This window comes from Equus asinus, chromosome 14 (genome assembly GCF_041296235.1).
Source record: "Equus asinus isolate D_3611 breed Donkey chromosome 14, EquAss-T2T_v2, whole genome shotgun sequence".
In the NCBI taxonomy this organism is placed as follows: domain Eukaryota; kingdom Metazoa; phylum Chordata; class Mammalia; order Perissodactyla; family Equidae; genus Equus; species Equus asinus.
Genome location: NC_091803.1, coordinates 164663 through 185076, shown reverse-complemented (window position 1 = coordinate 185076; position 20414 = coordinate 164663). Strand labels below are relative to the sequence as shown.

General features: G+C 57.1%; 1 protein-coding gene across 1 annotated transcript; it reads right to left on the bottom strand.

The window, feature by feature from the left end:
* Nucleotides 1-15263: 15263 nt before the first annotated feature.
* On the bottom strand, nucleotides 15264-17288 carry FOXL3 (forkhead box L3). The gene is made up of 3 exons (XM_070484013.1): nucleotides 16545-17288; nucleotides 16041-16209; nucleotides 15264-15813 (listed from the first exon to the last, which is right to left on the bottom strand). Exons 1-3 carry the CDS (start codon nucleotides 16661-16663, stop codon nucleotides 15397-15399), a joined length of 705 nt encoding a protein of 234 aa, XP_070340114.1. The 5' UTR covers nucleotides 16664-17288; the 3' UTR covers nucleotides 15264-15396.
* Between the last annotated feature and the right edge of the window lie 3126 nt (nucleotides 17289-20414).

Below are 20414 nucleotides of genomic sequence, written 5' to 3'. Positions count from 1 at the left end.
AGACAACATTGAAACAGGCTGTTTCTTTATAAAACTTATTAAAAAAACTTGTAAAGTACTCTGCGGTGGATGGTGTGTGTGTGAGCTCCCCCTACAGGGCTCCATTTTAAATGAGGTTTTTCTTTATTCATTTCCACATTTCCCCTTTTGATTAAGATCTTTCCCGAAAGCATCACTGATTGAGACTCAGGTTCTCTGGTCTCGTCCCTCGATGCCAGGAGGGCCCTTCCTGGCTGTCGTGTCCCACGTTGGAGGGAAAGTGCAGAGTGGTTGGAAACCATTTAGGCCATGTGTGGAAGGTCAGGAGGTCAGGAGGGAGCGGTCAGGCATTTCCCACCTAAGGTCTGTATTTTGTTGGCTATCGCACAGACGCCTCCTTGTTCAGCGAGGAGACAATCGAGGACTGTGCGGTCGTCTGGAAACACCTGAGTCGACGAGTCGGGGGGGCTGCTGGGCGCTGCTGTATCGGATGAGGGGTGGTTAGCTCCCCTGTGTCAGGGGGAAGTTTCCAGTCAAGTTTTCATTGGCGCTCACTCTCCCTACAGAGGCAAATCCAGAGTCACAGATGCCTCCTGGAGGCTTCCGTTTACGGCGGCCGTGGAGGCTGAACAGGGCGGGCCAGTGAGAGGCTTCTGATTTGTCATGGAGAGAAAACAGAATGGTAAACCCAGCACGAGCACACTGCTCTTTTGTCCTCCAGCTATCAATGCAGCGAGCTGTGCAAACACAGACACCTCTGCCAAGACCTCCACATATGAGGGAAGCCAGGGGACGTCCCCAGGGCTCCCTCATGAGGAAGAGCCTCTAAGGACCCATTCGCTGGAGTAGAGGCATTAGCATCATTCAACCAAGACTCAGATGCCACATTATCACATACTGAGAGGCGACCTAAGTATGGGTGTGTCAGCAGACTCACAAATGGCCTGACTTACACTGCCTGTCCCGCAGAGTCTCATATTTACGTCTTTTCCAGAGATCCCATTTTCCCATCTCAGGATTGGGTTAAATTGAAGCAAGGAGTGGGGTTAGTTGGGTTCAGTACTCTAATCTTATAAAAGGGACCCGTGGAACAATTCAGGCTTACAGTAGCATTTGGAATTCCAGCAAAATTACTTATAGGGTGGACTAAGGGGTCATTGCTATTTTGGACAGATCAAGGTTTTCAATGACGAATCCAACAATCGGAGGGGTTTCCCCCTTTCCCAATAGATTAGGAAATGTGGACTAAGGCATCGTCCTTCCAAGAAAGACAGGGAGAAATAAAGTCAGAAACAAGGGTGGGAAGAGGGTAAACAGGCCTGGTCCGGTCGTCTTGGGAAAGCTGTCTGCCTCAGGTGTCAGCTGCTTCTCTTCCTGGTGAATTTGATTTGGGGTCTCCGGTGTTTGTTAAGGGCCAGATGACAGGTGGAACCTTCTTCAGCTGTGAGATGTGCCCCCACCGCTCGAGTCCCTGAAGTCTGGCTGCCATCTGGGTGGTGAGGAGGACCTGGTATAGTCCCTTCCAAGGAGACTTCAAGGGCAGTAAAATAAAAAACTTCAGTTTAGAGTATTGGATCCAGACATTTAAGGAAACTAGAAGAATTTAGGATCCAGTCCAGCTTACTGGATAACAAACCTTAAAGACAATTAATAGGACTAGAATTTAATATCTAGAAATGCAATTTCTCTTTCCACAATCATCCTCATTTTTATTAAAGATAATAATAGTAGAACTAACTTGTTTGTTTTAAATGTGGCCTGATGATTTATATAAACGCAGCAAGAATAGTGATTGACCATATAAACTCTTTTTAGGATTGCTTTGCTGGAACCTTCTAAGCAAGGTCTACGCAGTTCCTTAAAGCTGTCTGGCCATGTCTGAGTCCATATATGTCTCTCTCAAATATGACATTATAGTCAAAGCCTTGTAATATTTCTAACTGAGTCCTGTTATGAGGAGAACAGGCTGTCATTGAATTTCTGCAAATACGTGTTTCGTCATGAAAAGAATACTGAAGAGTTTCTGAATTCTGGAGGGATCAGATAGAGAGAAAAAGATAAATGTTCCCACCTTTGTTGCAAAGACACACTTTACCAAATTGCTCTAAGTCACAGACAGCGTCAAGGAGAAGAGAGAAAGGAATCTTTTAAATACCGTTCAGTGTGATGATCTTAGTTATCAAAACACCTGCATTCTAGAGCATTTGTCAGGATCTTTTCCATGAATTTCTCTGAAGATAAAAGCAATTTGCAAAAGCACCAGAGTAAAGCTGTGACTGTCTGTAAATGACAAAAGACTTAAAAATGGCAATGGTTAAAGATCTGATGAAAGCTCATTGCAATGCCATCGACCAAGAAGTTGGGTTATTTCTGTGACACACAGCGTTTCAAGATAATAACTAGAATTATGACTGAGAACATGATACTAGGGCGTATCAGAATTTTAGGATTTTTATACAATTTCTAGGACACTTATGTTAGTAACATTCACCTGTACAATATAATCTAAGAAGGTTTATTGTCACTTATCTGACCACGTTGCCCATGTCGTTTGATGTGTGAAATAAGCCTGATTAGTTCAACATTTTTCCAGGTGAGAGATGAATCCTTTGAGACCCCCTGGGGCCCAGTGGAAAAACCCAGAGGTAGTTCAAGGTCAGAAAGACTTAATCTACAATTTCATTTCTTTGAGAAGTTTGTTAAAAACATCAAAAGTTTCTGGACATTTGACCAAACAGGATCACAGATTTTTATGAAACAATACTTAATTATCCATTTAATGAAAGTGACAAAAAGATTTCAAACAAATGTTGAAGTTTACAGAGCTGCAAACAGCCTAAGTTCTTTTAAGAGAGAAGATGCAGCTTTCTTAAGTAAAGACCCAATAAAGATGAAACACAGACTCTCTGTTTCTAGAAAGTTACATAACAGGTAAAGAAACTTTGTTTACAATTTATTACAAGGAATAGACCAATAATCTAAGAAAACTCTGTCCTTTTGGTAGAGAGAAAACCAAATTCTAATTTTGCACCAGTGCACTTTTGATATTAAAACTCATTTTAACACAAACTTGATTTAATTTTGGCCAGCTTGGCCTCACACTAAATTCCTTTTCAAAGATTCTTTTTCCACAAACCTCCTGTGTCCATTTTAGTTTGTCTCTCGTCCTCTTTCTCTTTACAAAGTAGCCAGTTTTATTTTAGCACAAAATTACTTCCATTTCCTTCAACAAAATACATTTCCCTTCCTCTTATCTTCTTTCACCAAAATATACATTTTATTTCCTTTGTGTACAGAGATGTTATTACTACATTGATTAGAATTCTTAGCAAACCCTAACTAAGAAGTATGCAGAAGTGCTGCCTGTTACATCAGCATTCCTTGGATTGGTAAGTTTATAAATACATTTTACAATTTCCAGAGATGTGCTTTTTTTATAGTACAATCTTTTTTCTTTTTAAAGATTTTGTTTTTTTCCTTTTTCTCCCCAAAGCCCCCTGGTACGTAGTTGTATATTCTTCGTTGTGGGTCCTTCTAGTTGTGGCATGTGGGACGCTGCCTCAGCGTGGTTTGATGAGCAGTGCCATGTCCGCGCCCAGGATTCGAACCAACGAAACACTGGGCCGCCTGCAGTGGAGCGCGCTAACTTAACCACTTGGCCATGGGGCCAGCCCCACAATCTTTTCTTTTAAGTTTTAAAAAATTTTTTTGGTGAGGAAGGTTTTCTCTGAGCTAACATCTGTGCCAATTTTTCTCTTTTTGCTTGAGGAAGATTGGCCCTGAGCTAATATCTGTGCCACTCTTCCTCCACTTTATGTGTGGGTCACTGTCACAGCATGGCTGATGAGTGGTGTAGGTCCGTGCCTGGGATCCAAATCAGTGAACCCCAGGCTGCCAAAGTGGAGTGTGTCTAACTTAACCACTACACCACAGGGCCAGCCCCTATAGCACAATCTTTCTAATGTGGCACAAAGCATGTTTACTAACAGGCCCAATTTTATCTTTAGTTTCTCTGTAATAAGAAGCCAAAAAGTAGGTAAACCTGAAACCTACGTTCAGCAATCAATGGTTCAGTATTTTTATCTTATTTGGAAATGATCCAGACACTCGTGACTATCCGTCATCTAATTTAGCAATGCTTTTAAGATTTCTGCTTATCAAAAAAGAAAATAAAGATTCTGGGAGCTCTTTTCAAGTACAAACTGATAACTCTGAAGACACCTATTTCAATTGAACTAAACTTAAATTAGCCTTGTTTACCAAAGATTACCCCAGATCATGTGAACCTGAAAAGCGTTTGGACTAGCTTCTATTATATTTTTGGAACTTTGTCAATACTCCATCATATGACCAGTTGATTTCCTTCAGGCCAGTTAAATAGAGCTCTCTTAGAAATTAATTTTGGCGATACCATCTGGAGGCAGGAAAATATCACATCTCTGTAACAGACATGCACAGACACACAACATACAGACGGGCAGAGCCAGAGGTCTTACAGCTTTCACCGAAAAAAAATTTAGTCATGTCTCAGGTACAAAACTCAAAGAACAATCGGGTCCAAATTGTGTTTCTGGCAGATGGACTGAGTTAAAGTTCCTTGCTCAGACGGCCAAAGTCTTTAGGAACAAAGATTTTCATTTGTGTGCTGCAAGGACCCTTTTAGAGCTGCTTTCGGAGTCATCTTGTCTTTTAGAAACTTCTGCCTCCCGATCAAAGAAGCCATTCCGATGTCTCACGAGAGGCTTGGAATCCTTCTTTCAAGGGTGCCTCTTAAGGTGCACGTCTCTGAAACAAAGTTTCCCCAGAGCGGCCACCACAATTCCAAATTATCCAAAAGTTCACCCATTTTTCCAGAAAGGCACAAGATCCTGGCCCACACGCCAGGTCAAAGCCGTCTTTCCTTTGATTCGCTAAAACGTCTTAAAGACGAGGGGTCCTGTTTTCCAACAACTGTTCCGAAACGCTGGAAATCACGGGTTCTCCCCCCTTGTAAACAGGATGGATGACTCGCCAAGAAGCTTCAACAAACAGGCAGAAACAGAAAGCAAATTTTCTCCTAGGAGTTTTGGAGTGTTTTTGTCTATTATCAAAAGTCTGGGGTAATTGCTATTTAAAATTTTCCTTCTAGTTGTCTATTTGCTCCACTTAACTTAGAAATAGTAATTAGGGGTTTAGCGTTTGAATCTTCAGAGGATCTGATTTTAAAGGGGCAGGTTTTCACGGCGGGGGAGAGAGGGGGATGGCACTGGGGGCCTGAGCCGCTGGTGTCTGAAGACAAAGAGGCAGGGGGAAGGGAAAAGGAAAAAGAGGCCTCCGAAGCCATTTGACTTTTTTCAATTGTTTGTTCGTCTCAGTTAATTTAGGAACGGCATTTTGCAAAGAGGCAATTTTGGAGTCTTGGCTCCGTTTGGAAGCCCGCAGGTACCAATTAAAACAGGCATTCCATCCAGCGCGTTCGACTTTAGAGTCGCAGCTTTCTGATTCAGTTCTGAGAGAAGCAAGTTTGGGGAGATTGAAAGTTCCCCATAATGGCTATCGATGTTGTAAATCATTTCTGGTTAAATCAGTCCATTGTTTCTAAACATGAAACCGGCAGGGGTCCCTGAAGGAGGGCTGCCCTTAGAGCATTTTTATGACTCAGATCCCGCTTCTCAAAATTTTACAAGAACAAAAGGAAATTTCTAGCAAGGCCGATTCCTAAAAGAAGCTTATCCTTTTAGTGCAGTTCTGAAAGGAGATCACCGGACGAAGCTGGACACCAAGGATGGAGGCTTGGACCAGAGAGGACAAAGCCAGAGGGTTCAAAATGTGGAGAGAGCGGAGTGTGAACCCAGGAGGAAATGCACCCTCAACTCCAGAGGCAGCCAGAAAGCAGTGAGCTCGACGGCTCTGCGGGTACCAGCACCCGGCCACTCACCAGCCTCGGAGTCCCTGGGGGTCTCCTCTGGACCCCCCTTCTGACCACCATTTAATGTCCACTGTAAAATAAAGTAGCCAGTCATCTTGCAGCAAAAGGGGTTTATTCAGGAATAGCCAGAGGAATTGCAATTCAGGACATGCACGCTATGGTGAACCAGAGGCAACACTGGAAAACCAAAGAGGGGGCTGCTTTTATAGAGAAAGGGGGAGAGAGTGGGGCTGAAGGAGAGCCCACTGGAGGAGAGTGACAGTTCCGGGTGGCAACGCCGTCTCACTGGCTTTGCTGCGGGGTTTCCCATTGGTTGAGCTGTGGTGTTTCTCATTGGCTGAGCTGCGGGGTTTCTCATTGGCTGAGCTGCGGGGTTTCCCATTGGCTGAAATGCGGTGTTTCCCATTGGCTGAGCTGCGGGGTTTCTCATTGGCTGGGCTGCGGGGTTTCTCATTGGCTGGGCTGTGGGATTTCCCATTGGCTGAGCAGTGGGGTTTCTCATTGGCTGAGCTGTTGTCAGGTGCAGAGAAAATCTCCCTTTTCCTGCTGGAATGATAGGTAGTTGCACTTCCTGCCCCAATTTGTAGACAAAGAGACAACGGACGGTGTGTGCATGACAATCCCCCCAGAAGGGCTTCCCGCCTCCACTGTAAAGGGCATTTTCCTTTTATTAATTTTCACAAGTCGTATACAAATTACCAGCTTTGCCATGTCCGTGTTGCTGCAACCTCAGAGCCTTTGAGCTCCACCCCCTGCCATTTGCACAGCTGTTTCCTGCACGTTAGCTCCACATGACAACACGAGTGCAGTTTGCACAGCCGACACTCACTCTGGTTTGCCCCTAGCTTACGGGGCTGGGGTCCCCCTCCCACATCTGGCACAGACCTGTCTCACCACCTTTGTATCAGCAGCATTTTAACAGAGCTGTTTTCCACCTCAAGCCAAGCCCTACAGTGAGGTCCTGTTCCCTTGTCCAAAGATTAAACCCGCCGCCCTTTGGAAAGAGGGTGTAAAACCATGGGCTCCAGAGCAGACAGCCTGTGACCAATTTTCAGGCTGTGTGACCTTGGATCCCTTACTCGACCTCTCTGTGCTATGGATTTCTCATCTGTAAAATGCGATGACGTGGTGTCGACCACGTAGGGTTGCTGTGACCACTAACTGAGTAAGTGCAGGCAGAGCACGAGGTAACCTCTCCACGGGGTGAGCCGTTGTCGCCGTTGTTGCTATTTTGGGCAAATCCACGGTGAGAGTGTGAAAGCCGAAGCTAAGGCAAGAGGCTGCACTGTCAGCACCTTCGGGTCCACCTGGGGAGGTGGGCGGGGTCAAGGTGGGTCCCCTGCATTCCCGGGCCCTGGAGGCAGAGTGGGCAAAGCCAAGACTCCTTCCCAGGAGGAGTGAAGGGGCATTTGGAATCCATCCTCGTGAACATCGGCACCCCCGGGAGCTGCTGGGATCAAAACGGGAGGAAGAGATGCTAGGAAATCAGAAATCTTGGGGCAGCAGTGGGAGTCCTCAGGCAGCCTCCAGCCCAGGTGGGATGGGAGGGCAGTCACGGAAGGCTTCCTGGAGGAGACAGCCTGAGTGCTCAGTCTTGGAGCACAAGTGTGAGTTAGCCAGGCTGAGAGGAGAAGACGCCCAACAGAGGGGCTGAGGTCAGAGAGCAGATGGCTCAGCTGGGGCAGCGGGAGGACCCCGTTCTGGGTGGGGGAGCAGGGTCTCCGAGGCAGAGAGAGGGCAAGGGGCCGCCTCCATCTCCTGCTGTCACAGGAAGGAAACACCAAGAGTTACTTTGAAAAGTGGAAGAAATGGCCAAACAGGGCTGCGATTTTGGAGTATTTTTAACGCCCGATGCTGGCGGTTGGGGGCATCCGGTTGAGGAGGGGTGGCTGGACTCAGGGGCGGGCCCAGAACGCGCTTTCTCTTGGGCGTCTGGGAAGCTCGTCTGGCTGGACCGTGTTTGTGACCTGCCCCGGGGCCGATTGACACCATGGACTCGGGACCGAGTGCCAGCCTCGCACGTCCATCCCAGGAGGCCGCAGGGGCTCCGGTCCAGAGCGACAGGCCCCGGTCCGAGAGGACTGTGGGCGTGATTTCGCCCCAGTTTTTCCCCGTCCATGTTCACAGTCTCACTGACTGATGCTCTGACCATCCCACTGGCCCTCGGTCACTTCACCGGCGGCTGCGGCAGCTCCTCTGTGTGCATCCCGCTGAGCGGCTCCCAAGCGGGGCTCACACCTGCCCAGAGGAGGCGTCCCGGCAGGATCCGGGGGCTCCCGGGGGTCCAGAGCACCAGGGCAGACAGGACCTTGAACCACACCTGGCCAGGGGTGGCCAGGCCAGGACCTGAGGCGGGTCCTGCAGACACACCGGGTGCAGTGGGGAGGGTGCAGCCAACGCAGGTTCAGGAGCATCTGGACTTGGGGCCATAGGACCCCCGAGATCTGTGTCAGCCCAGAGCCGTGTCCGGACGCCCAGCCCTGAGGGGTGGAGGCGGTCCTGGTGTGGGAGGCCATCCTCCCAGGGGTCTGCAGGGCCTGGGGCCCGCCTGCCGCTGTGCCCAGACCCACTCACCCTGCTACACCAGGGCTCGATATCACTGTGGTCAGTGAGGCTGTCCCTCTGGCGCCCCTGTCCTGTGCCTCACCCAGCTGGCTGCCTGTCAGCGAGGCCCTGGCCTCAGGCAGCAGTGCTGTGTCCCACGGGCCCCTCCCCAGAGGGCCGGCTCATGGGTCTTGACTGTCTGCAGGTTGTGACCTCTCACAGCCGCCCTCAGAGGCAGAGTGACTGGGACCAGGTTCCTGAACACGACGGCTCATAGGCCATGCCCCGCGTGGCCACGACCTGCGCTTGGAGCACGAAGGCCTTTACGCTGCTGTGTCCATTTCACTGGTCATAATTCCACCCTTAGGGATACATTTCTTGGGCTAATGCTTTATCCCTCGTCACTCAGCAAATATCGAAACCCTTTTGTACAAATCGAGACTCCTTCCGTTGGAAGCATCAGAATCGCAAGTCAAACTGCCTCCAGCCCAACAGAGTGTTACTGGCGTAGACAACTGGAAAGTAATGGCTTCAGGTGTGGCTGGATCTGGGTGCTTCTCACACTGTCATGAATCCGTCTCTCCTTGTTCTCTGACAGGCTCTTCGTGACAGTGGCAAGACGGCACCCGTGGTCCCAGATCCATGTTCCTCTGGGCAGAAACGGCTCCTCTCCCATCATCGCAGCACAAGCTGGGAGCTGGGGTTTATTTGGTTGTTTCTGAGTCTCTGTGGCTGAGGGGAAGGGGTAAACCGACTGGGGGTCTGGTCATGTGCCTGTTCGGGGGTGGGGGTGGGGTCAGGTGGCTGAGGTGGGGGGGCCACCCTCTGGAGACAGGGTGTAGGGTGTCCAGCGATGACGTCTCTGCAGAACAAACACTCGTCTGAGAAGCCTCGTTACAGGAGGGCCGTCCTCACGAGGCTGGCTGCCCCGAGCCGGCTCCAGCCAGGGACCCTCCCTCCACCTGAGCCCCCAGCGACGCTCGTGGTCGGGCCTGACACCGTCCTCCCCGGATCTTCCTGCTGATGCCCGGGTGTGGGAGGAGGACCAGGACCTCCCCAGGACGACCTGGATGCACCTCGGGGCCCACAGCACATCCCACCCCAGGAGACGGCCCACCCCTGGGGGGGTCCTGGAGCTGTGGGGGCCGGGGGTCCCCCCTAGGCCTCATCTTCTGTCTGGAACACGGGGATCGAGCCCAATCTTCCTCGCGGGGCCTGAGTGAGAGCTGTGGACCGTGCCCAGGAGGGCCTCTCGGTTCCAGGCCTGGGGGGTGGGCTTCCCTGTGTGCTGGCCCCAATAGGGACACTGAGGCAGACGGAAGGCCTCCCAGGCATGTGCCTGCGTGTGTCATGTGTCTGCACACATGTGCCTGTGTGTGTCGTGTGCACACGTGTGACGACCATTTCCGCCTCCTCCAACTGAGAACGGCTGGGGTGGACTCTGAGGCCCGACTGGCACCTGTTTTGGCCCCCAGACGTCCACTGGGGAGCCGACCTTCTGTCCCCACCTGTGTGTGCCCGTCATCCGGGTCCCGTCACTGGTACCCAGGAGCGTCCAGTTCATCCGGGACATGACACGCGGTCGCGGCTCCTCACAGAGACAGATATTGATGATGAATCGCGGGAACCGATATGCACACCCGTCGGTATCGCGGGGGGTTCATGTGGGGATTTTTGGGGAGCTGGTCTGAACGCTCTCCGTCTCCCCCAAACTCAGGGGCTAACGACGAGGCGTCTCTGGTGCCAGAACTCGCGCTCCCACCTCTCGCTGGAAACGGGTCTCTGTGAACTCCTGACGGCCGCCTGCTGATGGTGCGCGGCCGGCCTGGGGGAGGCGGGTCGTCCACACCCAGGTGAGGCCGCAGTGAGGGGGTGTTCTCAAATGTGTCCGGCTCCCGTGGCGTCTTCCTCGGTGGGCCGTGCGGTCAACACGGGTGGGAGGGAAGCAGAGTGAGGTTGGAACATTCCACTCATTCTGGTGGAGACGGCGCAGCCCCATGGCCCCCTGGTGAGTCCCACACTCGACTCTCGGCCGAGGGAACCACGTCGTGTCTGGAAGCTGGGCCTGGAGCCGCCTGGAGCCGGGAAGGAGGCCCCTGCGTGGAGCACGGAGTGCAGCTCATTTGTAATCGCCCGATGGGCGGCGGCTTCTCCAGGACGGTGACGAGGCCCATTTACAGTCGACGCGCTTGGCATTTTTAATGGGATGAAAACATGTAATTTTGCAAATGTTATGGGTTGTTGATTTGGCCGAATACGAATTGAATGACAGGTGATGGTGCGTGCACCTTCCTGGCTCCTCCTGAAGTCGGTCCGCGAGGGCCCCGCTGGCCGGGTCGGGGGAGGGGTGTGGGGTCGCTACAGGGCAGGTCCCCCCTCAAGGCCGCACGGGGTCCACACCCTTGCCGCAGTCCCGGATTCGGGGTCCCTGACACTCGCTCCGGGGTCCAGTGGAAGCTGCAGCTGGTGGACGGGGACATGGAGCCTGATGACCTCTGACCTCCAGGCTGGAGGGTGTGGCTCCATCCGCGGCCGGGCGCCTGGAGCGGGGGACGGGCTGGGACCCACCTCTGCTCCCACAAGCTCAGGAGGCCTCTCTGGGCCTCGGTCTCCTCCGTGAAGTAGAGCCCAGCAGGCCTGACCCTCGGCCGTCACCACATGACCCCTCCGCGTGGGGCGGGGGACGGGGTGTGGAGCCCCTGGGCCCGGGCCCTGCAGTCACGCTGCCTCCCACCTCCCGGAATGATCCCTCGACTGTCACACTCGGCCCGGCCGCCAGCCACCCCGGGGCCTCCAGACAAATTGCTGACCAGCGTGGTCGGGCCCTGAGCTCAATCCCAACCTCCCCCTCAAAACAGAGGGTGTTATGTGACCGACTTAACGAGGCCTCGAAAGCGGAGGATCCCAGAACACCACCTGGTGCGCAGAAAGTGCTCAACAAACACCTGCGCTAGCTGCTGTCGTCACAGGATGACTGGGTGGTCTTGCCCTGGAGGCCCCGTCCTGTCACAGGCACCCTGGACCCTTTTCTGCCCGTGAGACCCAGCGGCCTCACTCTGACAGGACGTCCCCTTCCCCACGGCCCCAGACCCGGCCCAGCTCCCTGCCCAGCTCAGCGCTGAGCCCTCGCTGCACAACGGAGGAACCGAGGCAGAGCCGGGGCCCAAGAGTGTGAAGATGCGCCAAAGAAGCGGACGGGGGCAGAGGACGCCCGGCCCCGGCCAGCCTTCCAGGGTGGAGGCCGCGGCTCCCGAGGGCAGGGGATGGGCCGAGGGAGGGGCCCGGGGTCCAGGCGCTGCTTCAGGGAGGGGGCGGCCGTGGGGGCCCAAGAGCCTGGAGCCAGGCCTCCCAGCCTCCCTCACCGGGTCCCAGGCGGCCGAGTGGAGGATGGGGCAGGGGGGCCGGGAGGCGGCAGACGGACCCGGTCCAGCACCCACCAGCCCAGCCTGCAGGGGCTCAGCTTAGCGCAGGTGGTGCCGCGTGCGGCCTGAGCCACAGACAGGAACCCGAGGATCCAGGGGCAGACGGGCTCTCCGAGCACACGCAGCCGCCGAGGCTCCCAGCCCGGTGCTCCCCCCCGGGAGCCCGGCACGTTGCTGCAGCCTCTGCAGGCCGCCAAGGTGATCTGGGGCTGCCGCTGAGGCCTGGATGACACCCAGGAGGGCTGGTGCTGGGGGGGCTCCAGAAGACCGCTCCCACCTCTCACCACCCTGCCAGCTCCTGCCTCTGGTCTTGGATCCCTGAACTCAGTATCACCAGCAGAGTACTGGACAGGTCAAGGAGGAAGGTTGGGGGACGAGAGCAGGAGTCACGCGGTGTGTGTGCTCAAGTAAGTCAGCCGGGATGGAGGCCTCATTAGCTAAGGCAAAGCGCCCAGGACGTGGGAGGTGATTCCTGTGGGAGTTCCATGTATCAAAAAGAAGAATGACAAACACTCAAATGCAGGGGACACATTTCAAAACTAAAGAAACAGGGTGTTCGGCCCGGACTTTGGGGCCGAGGGGCAGACTGGGGTCTTCTCATGCATTCGTCCCCTCCCCACGGCCCTCCAGCCACAGGCCTTCCCCACTCCCTCCCACCACCGGGGCTCAGCTCACTGTCCCCACTGAGAACACCCTCTCTGCTCGGCCTGGCCGCCTGCCTTGCCCGAGGCCTCGGCTTCGAGGTGGTTCCTGGGAGGGCCCTGCCCAACCTCCGTCTCTGAGCGAGCTGTGGCGCCCGTCCCCCGAGAGGTCCTGCCATCCCAACCCCCCACGGGCTGGCTTGCTCCCCAACCGCACCGGCATGTGCGACTCTGCGCACCCTTGGGAGCTCCTCCTGAGCCCACGGCTGGAGCACGGTCTGTGCCTCTGGTCCAGAGCTGCACCCAGCACCTAGCGTGGGGCTCATGAATGTTTGTTGAATGAATAAACAAACTGCCCCCAGCACTGCTTAATAAAGGAATGAAGGAGTTTGAAGAGAAGTGAGGCCTTTTCTTGCTGCCCCGGGTGGGCCGGCGGGTCCAGGAGCCCCCTCAGCCTGGAGTGGAGGGAGGGGTCCGACTGTGGGCACCTCAGCCGGGGAGGCCCCTCCGGGGAGACACAGTGATGCTGGACTCCACTGGCCAGCTGCCATGAGGAGGGACAGCCTCGGTCTCCAGGCGGCCGGGGACGAGGAGCTCCGGCCAACGCCGCCTGGCCCGAACTTCGCTCCGCAAGGTGGAGATCCGTAGGCCCCTCCCCGAAGCCCCCGGGGGCAGCGCCCCCCACTTTGCTAATGGAAACCTGGCGATCCGTGACCACGCGTGGCAGACATGTGCTCGGGGTGACGTGGTGACAGCGGACGCGTCGGTGATCAATCAGCCGATTTGCAAGAGAGGCATAAAGCGCTTAATTATAATCGCGTCGGGCGAGCCTGCGTGGTGGCGGCGACATTTGAATAGGTCAGGGCGTGTTGTCGGTATTAAATGCCGCTCACTCTCGGGGCTGGAGTCGCGGGATCCCACACGCTGGCAAATTGAAAATGTCCCTTCGCGTTTAAAAACATGATTGATATCCTTTGCAAAACAAATGTTACGCCTCATCGTGCGCAGACCTCGCCTCCCCTGTGCTCGCGGCCGGAGCCCCGTGGGCGGCTGCCTGGGACATGCGCAGGAGGCCGTGCGACCAAACCCCACCCCGTTCCGAGGCCTCGTCTCCCTCTCTGAGGCCGGGGCCTCCAGAGATGGTCCTGTTTAGGGTTTTCTGTTCTCAGTCAGCCTTCGCCACCTGGACACAACCAGGAGCTGAGCGAGAGCCAGAGAGAAATTGCGCATTTTATTTGCTCCGTTGGGAGCAGAAAAATATACCTCCTGATAGTCCGCGTGCCGTCGACTCACGGACGGTGCCGCCAGCATTGCATCACTTTCCAGATTCTGTCCAGTATTATTTATAACAACACTTTTAGCACAAACGACAGGACATAGAAGGAAGGCACACGGACGCACAGCACACACCTGCATTCACACACACGCACACGCGTGCACAGGGCATTCGCGGCCTGGGTGAGCCACAGCACGAGGATGCACGGGCAGCCTGACCCCGAGGCCACACACCTGAGTCCTGGGCCTGGGCCCCTGCGCTGCGGGTCCCTGAGCTGTGAATGGGGATGAGATGACAGCATCTCCCGGGGCTGGGGTGCTGGCCTAGGGGGCCGCCGGCGTTGGGGGACTCAGCGCGGAGTTTCTGCCTGCGGGGCCGGTGCAGGAAGGAATTCTGAGACCTGACGAACCGTCAAGGTCTGAGCGCGTCTTCGCGGGGTTCGCTCTGTCTCAGCTGCCCGCCCGCCTCCCTTCACTCCGGGCCCGTTTGTCAGAACCGGATAAAGCAAGAGACGCAATTCCCAGCCGAGACAGCCGGCCTCCTTGGGTGCGTTTTTGCCGTTTACGAAATTAGCCAGTTGTCGTCGTCACCTGGTGAATCAGATTAGGCGTAATCCATACTAATGTTCAAATTAAGTCACGGGAGGCGATTAAGTCTGCAAAACGGGCTGGTGAAAAATGATAAGGCCGGTCGAATGGCTTCCCTGCGTAATTGTGTTCCTCACTACGCCTGTCTCCACGCGGTAATTAAATCATTTACATTTCAGATGGAGCGCACCCACCTCCCAGCTCGCGACTGTGTGGTCGCTACCCGCGTGCCTCACAGGGTAGCGGGAATCCGTCAGCCGTCTGCTATGCAGTGTCTGCTTTCCGGGGATGGAACGTGCCGGAAGAGGGCTTACATCCGGCTCAGGAGGACCCAGAAGTGTGCTCTGCCCCCAGGTCGTCCCAAATGTGGGTCGACCTTCCCTTCCTCCCTTCCTTTCTCCGTTCCTTCTTTCCAGTTTAAAAAAGTGCATGGGATTTCTTAAACAACCACCAAATATTCTGCCCACGACACGAGACGTGTTTGTCACTTGCAACCACAGCATCCACCACGGCGACACGGTCAAGAACCTGGGGACAATGTTCTCGGGCTCGCTCAGCGTCTGACCTCACCGTCTGCACTTTATTAGGACTTGAGCTGTGGGAAGATGCCCACCCACTTCGTGACCGAGTCCTGAGCCCACCAGGCTGTGGCATCTATGAACCAAATTCTCCAACGACCGAGGGAGGAAATGCTACCTTGACTCTAAGTGGACGGCACCCTAAACTGTTCCTGGCTCCTCAGGGCGGGGTCACCCCGTGAATCCAGAGCGGATCCCTAACCGGAACAGGAACCCCACAGGTTTTCCTTCAGGGAGATTTTTCTGGAAGGGTGAGTCCTCAACACCACAGGAACACCTTTCACAAGACTGGCGCCTCTCCCTCCAACCCAGGCGGGTGTCAGCAGCCAGCACGAGTCTGTGGAAGTTTCTAGGACGCGGCAAAGCCCCGCTTCTTCGCTGGAGGCGGGGCTGAGCCCACCCGGACGACCCCAATGGACCGGGCGCCAGCCTCCCGGGGGGCCAACCGCCCCAGGCCCCTCTCACATAGTCCAGAAGCGCAGGTTCAGGTGCTGGGCCTCCAGCGCGGGGTCTCTGCGCTCGGGCGCGCGGCGGGGCGACGTGAGCGCAGGAAAGGGGTCGGGGGCCGAGAGGATGGAGTCGATGCTGAACTTGAGGTCCCCGCGCTCCAGCTTCCCCAGGGCGGCGGGGCCGGCGGGGGCGGGGGCGGGGGCCGGGCGGGGGGCCGGGGACCCGCGCGCACTGAGCGGCTCGGACGGACCCGGCGGCTCCCGGGCGCCCCCCGCGCGCGCCGCCCGCGCCCCCTCGCTCCTGGGGCCCCGCCGCCTGCGCCGCCGCCGGTAGTTGCCGCCCTCGAAGAGGTCCAGCAGCGACTCGCAGCCGCCGCCGAGCGTCCAGTAGTTCCCTTTGCCTTTCTCGTGGCCCTCGGTCCGCGGCACCTGCGCGAGGACGTGGCTCAGCGCGCGGCCGGCTCGGGGGGCGTCGGGGGCGCGCCCGTGGGACCCGAAGCGACGCTCGCCGCTTCCCGGGTGGGCGCCCCGTGTGCTCGGAGCGAACTTTCCAGCCGCGCCCCTCCCTCCAGCCTGGGATGACTTGGCCCCGGGGGGGGGGGGGGTCACCAAGCCTGGGACGCTGGGGGCCGTTCCGCGGCGGGCGGGGGGCTCACCTTGACGAAGCAGCTGTTGAGGGACAGGTTGTGGCGGATGGAGTTCTGCCAGGCGCGCTGGTTGGAGCGGTAATAGGGGAACCTGCGCATGATGAAGTCGTAGATGCCCGACAGGGTCACCCGGCCCGCGGGGCTCTGCTGGATGGCCATGGCGATCAGCGCGATGTAGCTGCGAACGGGGTGCGTCAGCCTCGCGGGCCGAGGGTGGACCCAGAGGTGGACCTCCCCCCGGGGCGCCTCGGGGTGCTGGAGGCGGACAGTGGGAAGGGGTTTTGGGCGGGTGACCCCTGGACGCCCCCATCTGCGCCTCCGCCCAGACCCCAGAAGCTGTCCCTCGCCCCTAGGGGTCCCCTCGGGGAGGCGGAGGGAACCCGCTCCGTGTGGACGGCTGCGTCCCTCCGCCGAGCCCCACCCGAGGGGAGAAAGCCCTCCCGCGCCGGGCGGATGCGGGTTATCCGAGCCCCCAGCGGAGAAGGTCGCCGTCACCCGCGGCCTCGAGGTCACCTGTACGCGGGCCGCGTGAGCCGCTTCTCCTCGTCGGAGCTGCCGGCCGGGAAGTCGTCGGCGTCGTAGTCGGCGTCGTAGTTGAAGCAGTTGTAGGGGTACTGCGAGCTGTCAAACATCGTGGGCGCCCGCGGGCCTTCGCTGCCGCCTCCTCCGCGCCGGCCGCCGGCCGCCTGGTCCGCGCGGAGGTCCTCCCGGGCGCCGAACCGCAGCGTCTGCAGCGCGCGCTGCTCTCCGCCCGAGCTGGGAACCTGGGCTTCTGGGGTCCCCCGCCCGCCCCCACCCCGTTCTCTCGCATCCAATCCCGGCGCGGGGGAGGCCCCAGCCACCGCAGAGCCGCCGAGGGAGCGAGCGGGCTCCGGGGGACCCTCTGCCCGGCCGCGGGGGAGGCGGAGGGAGCGCGCGCTGGGTGGTCCGACGGGAGGGGCGCCTCCCTCCGCCTCGCGCTCGCCGCGCTGCCCCCGTCGGGGCAGAGCCCGCTGGGTCCCCGAGCAGAGCTGGGCCTCCCTGCCCTGGGACGTGAACTCGGAGCTCCCTGGCCCTTGCGCCCTGGGCGCACCCCCAGACACGCAGGGTCTTCCCGGGCACCCGGATCCCTGGAGGGGACTCTTGGGCCCCCAGAAGCCACAGCCGGGAGCCCGGGCCGCAGGGAGGTCGGGACTGTCACCCCCTCGGTCACCGGGGTCGGCCGGCCTCTTTCTGCCCCAGAGCAGCCTGGTCCAGGCGGGACTGGGGGGCCCTGCAGGTGTGTCCCCACCTGGAGCACCGGCTCAGAACCCGGCCAGAGGCACAGGCCCAGCATTTCCTCCAGCGCCCGGTGTCCTGGCCACACTGTCGCTGCCCAGAGTGTGCCTGCCCTGTGACGGAGCCCCTGCCTTCCTGGGGCAAAGAGCTCCCGGGAGTGTGCTTCTTGTCAGCCAGACCCCCACTTTTGGTCCCTTTGAGCCTGGAAGCCGTAGTTCCACGTCCGGGTCGGTGGGTGCAGAAGAGAAGACAAAGGTTAGGAAATTTAGGAAAGAGAAGTGGGGTGGGATCTTAGGGGGGCCCTTTGTTTCACAGCAGACATGCCACCAAAAGGCATTTTTATGAACAGTCTGCAGAATTCTGACCGTGAGCCTTGTCTGTGCGTCTGCCCGAGGCCAGGAAGGCTGCATAAACTTCTTCCGGAAAAGTCTCCCTTCAAAGCAGCACCTTTAGCTCTGAAATGACCTCTGCTCGGTCCAGCCAGTTGGTCCCGGGACAGCCTGACGCTGCCCGCTGCCCGTCGTGGGGCACGTCCGGGTCCCTGGAAGCTCGGGGTGGCCGGGCGATGGCCCCTCCTGCGTTGGCACCGTGGCTGCCGGCTTCTGTTCAGGATCTGAGGCTCGAACACATTCTGTGATTCGGTCCTGTCGTCTCCATCAGACGTCAGAACTGAGACGGTGGGAAGGTGGGACGGGGCAGCCCCTCTCAAAACATTGTGGCAGTTTCCTAAAAGGCTCAACATGCAGCTGCCGTGTGACCTCACTGCACGGCCGGGACACTGACCCCAGAGAAACAGCAGCTCAGTTCACGCAGACTCCTGCGCACACGTGTCCACGGCGGCCTTATTCATCACGTCCCCAAACCAGAATCAGCCCAGGTGCCCTTCAGCAGGGAAACGGTCGATCGAGCTGCGTCCATCCGCCCCGAGGACCCCGCTCAGCAACGGGAAGGGCCCCACCCTGGACGCAACCACCGTCTGGGGGATCCCCGACCGCGGAAGAAAGCCAGTCTCGGATCATGACGCACATGACGCCACTTACATGCCGTTCTCGAAACGACGAAATGGTAAAATGGAGACAGATCGGTGGTTGCTGGGGGTTGGGAGGAGGTGGGGCCGGAGGGAAGGACAATGCGAGTGGATCGATGTCCGTATCCTGGTGGCGTCACCGCACCAGAGTTTTGCATTGTTAGCATTGGGGGGAAATGGGGTGAAGGGTACCCAGGATCTCTCTGTTTCGTTACTGACAACTGCATGGAATCAACGATTATCCCAAAACAGAAAGTTTAATTCAAGAGCCCCGCGTGGTCTTGGTTCTTCGAGACTCTCCCTTCTCCTCCTTCATATTTCGGTTACGGAAGCTGAAACCCACAGGTGCCGGGGGAGAAGGAGACCACCGTGCAGAGTGTTGCGGGTGGTGGGGCCCCAGTCAGCGCCAGGGGCAGAGAATCCCGCTGGCTCCTCTCGGTTTGGGGTATTTTTTTGGTGGGACTGTGGTGCCCACACAGCTCGCTGCTCGCTCCTCTCCCTGCCCTCTTCTTCGCTCCGCTTCCTTCCCTCGAGCTTCAGAGGAGCTGACCTCGAGCTCACCAGGACGTGGGGGCCGGCCCAGTGGCGCAGCGGTTAAGTACACACCTCCTGCTTCGGTAGCCTGGGGTTCACCGGTTCGGATCCCGGGTGTGGACATGGCACTGCTTGGCACGCCACGTTGTGGCAGGCGTCCCACATATAAAGTAGAGGAAGATGGGCACGGATGTTAGCTTAGGGCCAGTCTTCCTCAGCAAAAAGAGGAGGATTCACAGCAGATGTTAGCACGGGGCTAATCTTCCTCAAAAAAAAAAAAAAAAAAGAAAAAAACCAGGCCGTTGATCCCTGGTCAGATATACGATTTACAAACACAGAACGACGGCTGCTGCTTCCCTCCAGCCTCCACATCTCGGTGAACGCCTCCTGGGCCGACCCAACCCCAAGCTGCACAGGGAGGGGGTTCTGAGCTGGCGTCCCCCAGAGCCATGGGGTTCCTGGCCTTTGTCTTATGTCTCCGAGTAAAGCAGAGTCCTCGAGGCCCGGCCCGTGCCTGGCGCATTCAGCCCGTGCATGTCCCGTGTGTGCAGATCCGCCCTCTGAAAAAGCCCCGTCACGAGCCCTGGGGGAGCAGGTGATGGTCACCCCAGGCTCTGGTCCCGCAGCTGGTGGAGTTCAGAGCCCGAGTTTGAGTCCGAGGGCTCCCTCACCTGCGCAGGTGCCAGGCTCCAGCCAGAACCGTGTGCAGAATTCTCGGATGAATCGTTAACGCAGCTCTGAAGATGAGAGCCGGAGGGAGCGTGTGGATCCCCCGGGAGAGGCAGAAGCGGGGCGTCGCCCGAAGGCCCCTCCCCGTGGGCCTCGCTGGTCGCACAGGAGGAGGAGTGGGAGCCAGCGTGGGCCTCGTCCCCACAGAGGTCATGGCAGGTCCTGTCTGGGCGTCTCCACCTTCGTCCATCTGTCCATCCTGAGACAAGGTCCCAGGGGGACGGGAGGAGCCTTTGAAGTCTTAACGGAGGAACCTCGAAAACGGGTGGAGAAGACGCCACCATCTTTCACTTATTTAATTAGATAGAAAATAAAGATTGGTCAGCGGGAGAACTGGACTTTGGTTTCTTAGAGTTCTGAGACGTTTGCTTGACTGACTTCTAAGAAAACCTTTTAATGAATTTGGGGGCTGGCGGAGAGAAGGAGGGCCAGCATCGCTCTAAGAGCTCGTGACGCAGAGAATCTTATTTACTCCCCAGGACAGTCCCGGGGCCAGGGGTTACTGTTTATTCCCAGTTACAGGGTCCGAGAGGGCAGTCAATGCACCCACTTGTGGGGCCGGAGCAGGCTTGAGCCCAGGCCACGCCTGGTGACCCCACTGTGGGTCGGGATGCACCCGGGACCCCACATGCGCCCCCCAGGAGGCCCGGGTGACGACCCTTCACAGGGAAGGTGTCTCGGAAGCAGCTGGAACGGCAGTCAGGGACCCGGAAGAGTCCTGGGCAGCGGCCGTTGGCCGAGCGGCCCCCGCAGCCTCGCCCGCGGACCCGGGAGAATCTACACTCAGGAGCCGCACCGTCAACAGAGCAGAAACGACACAGCGGCTTGTGTGGTTT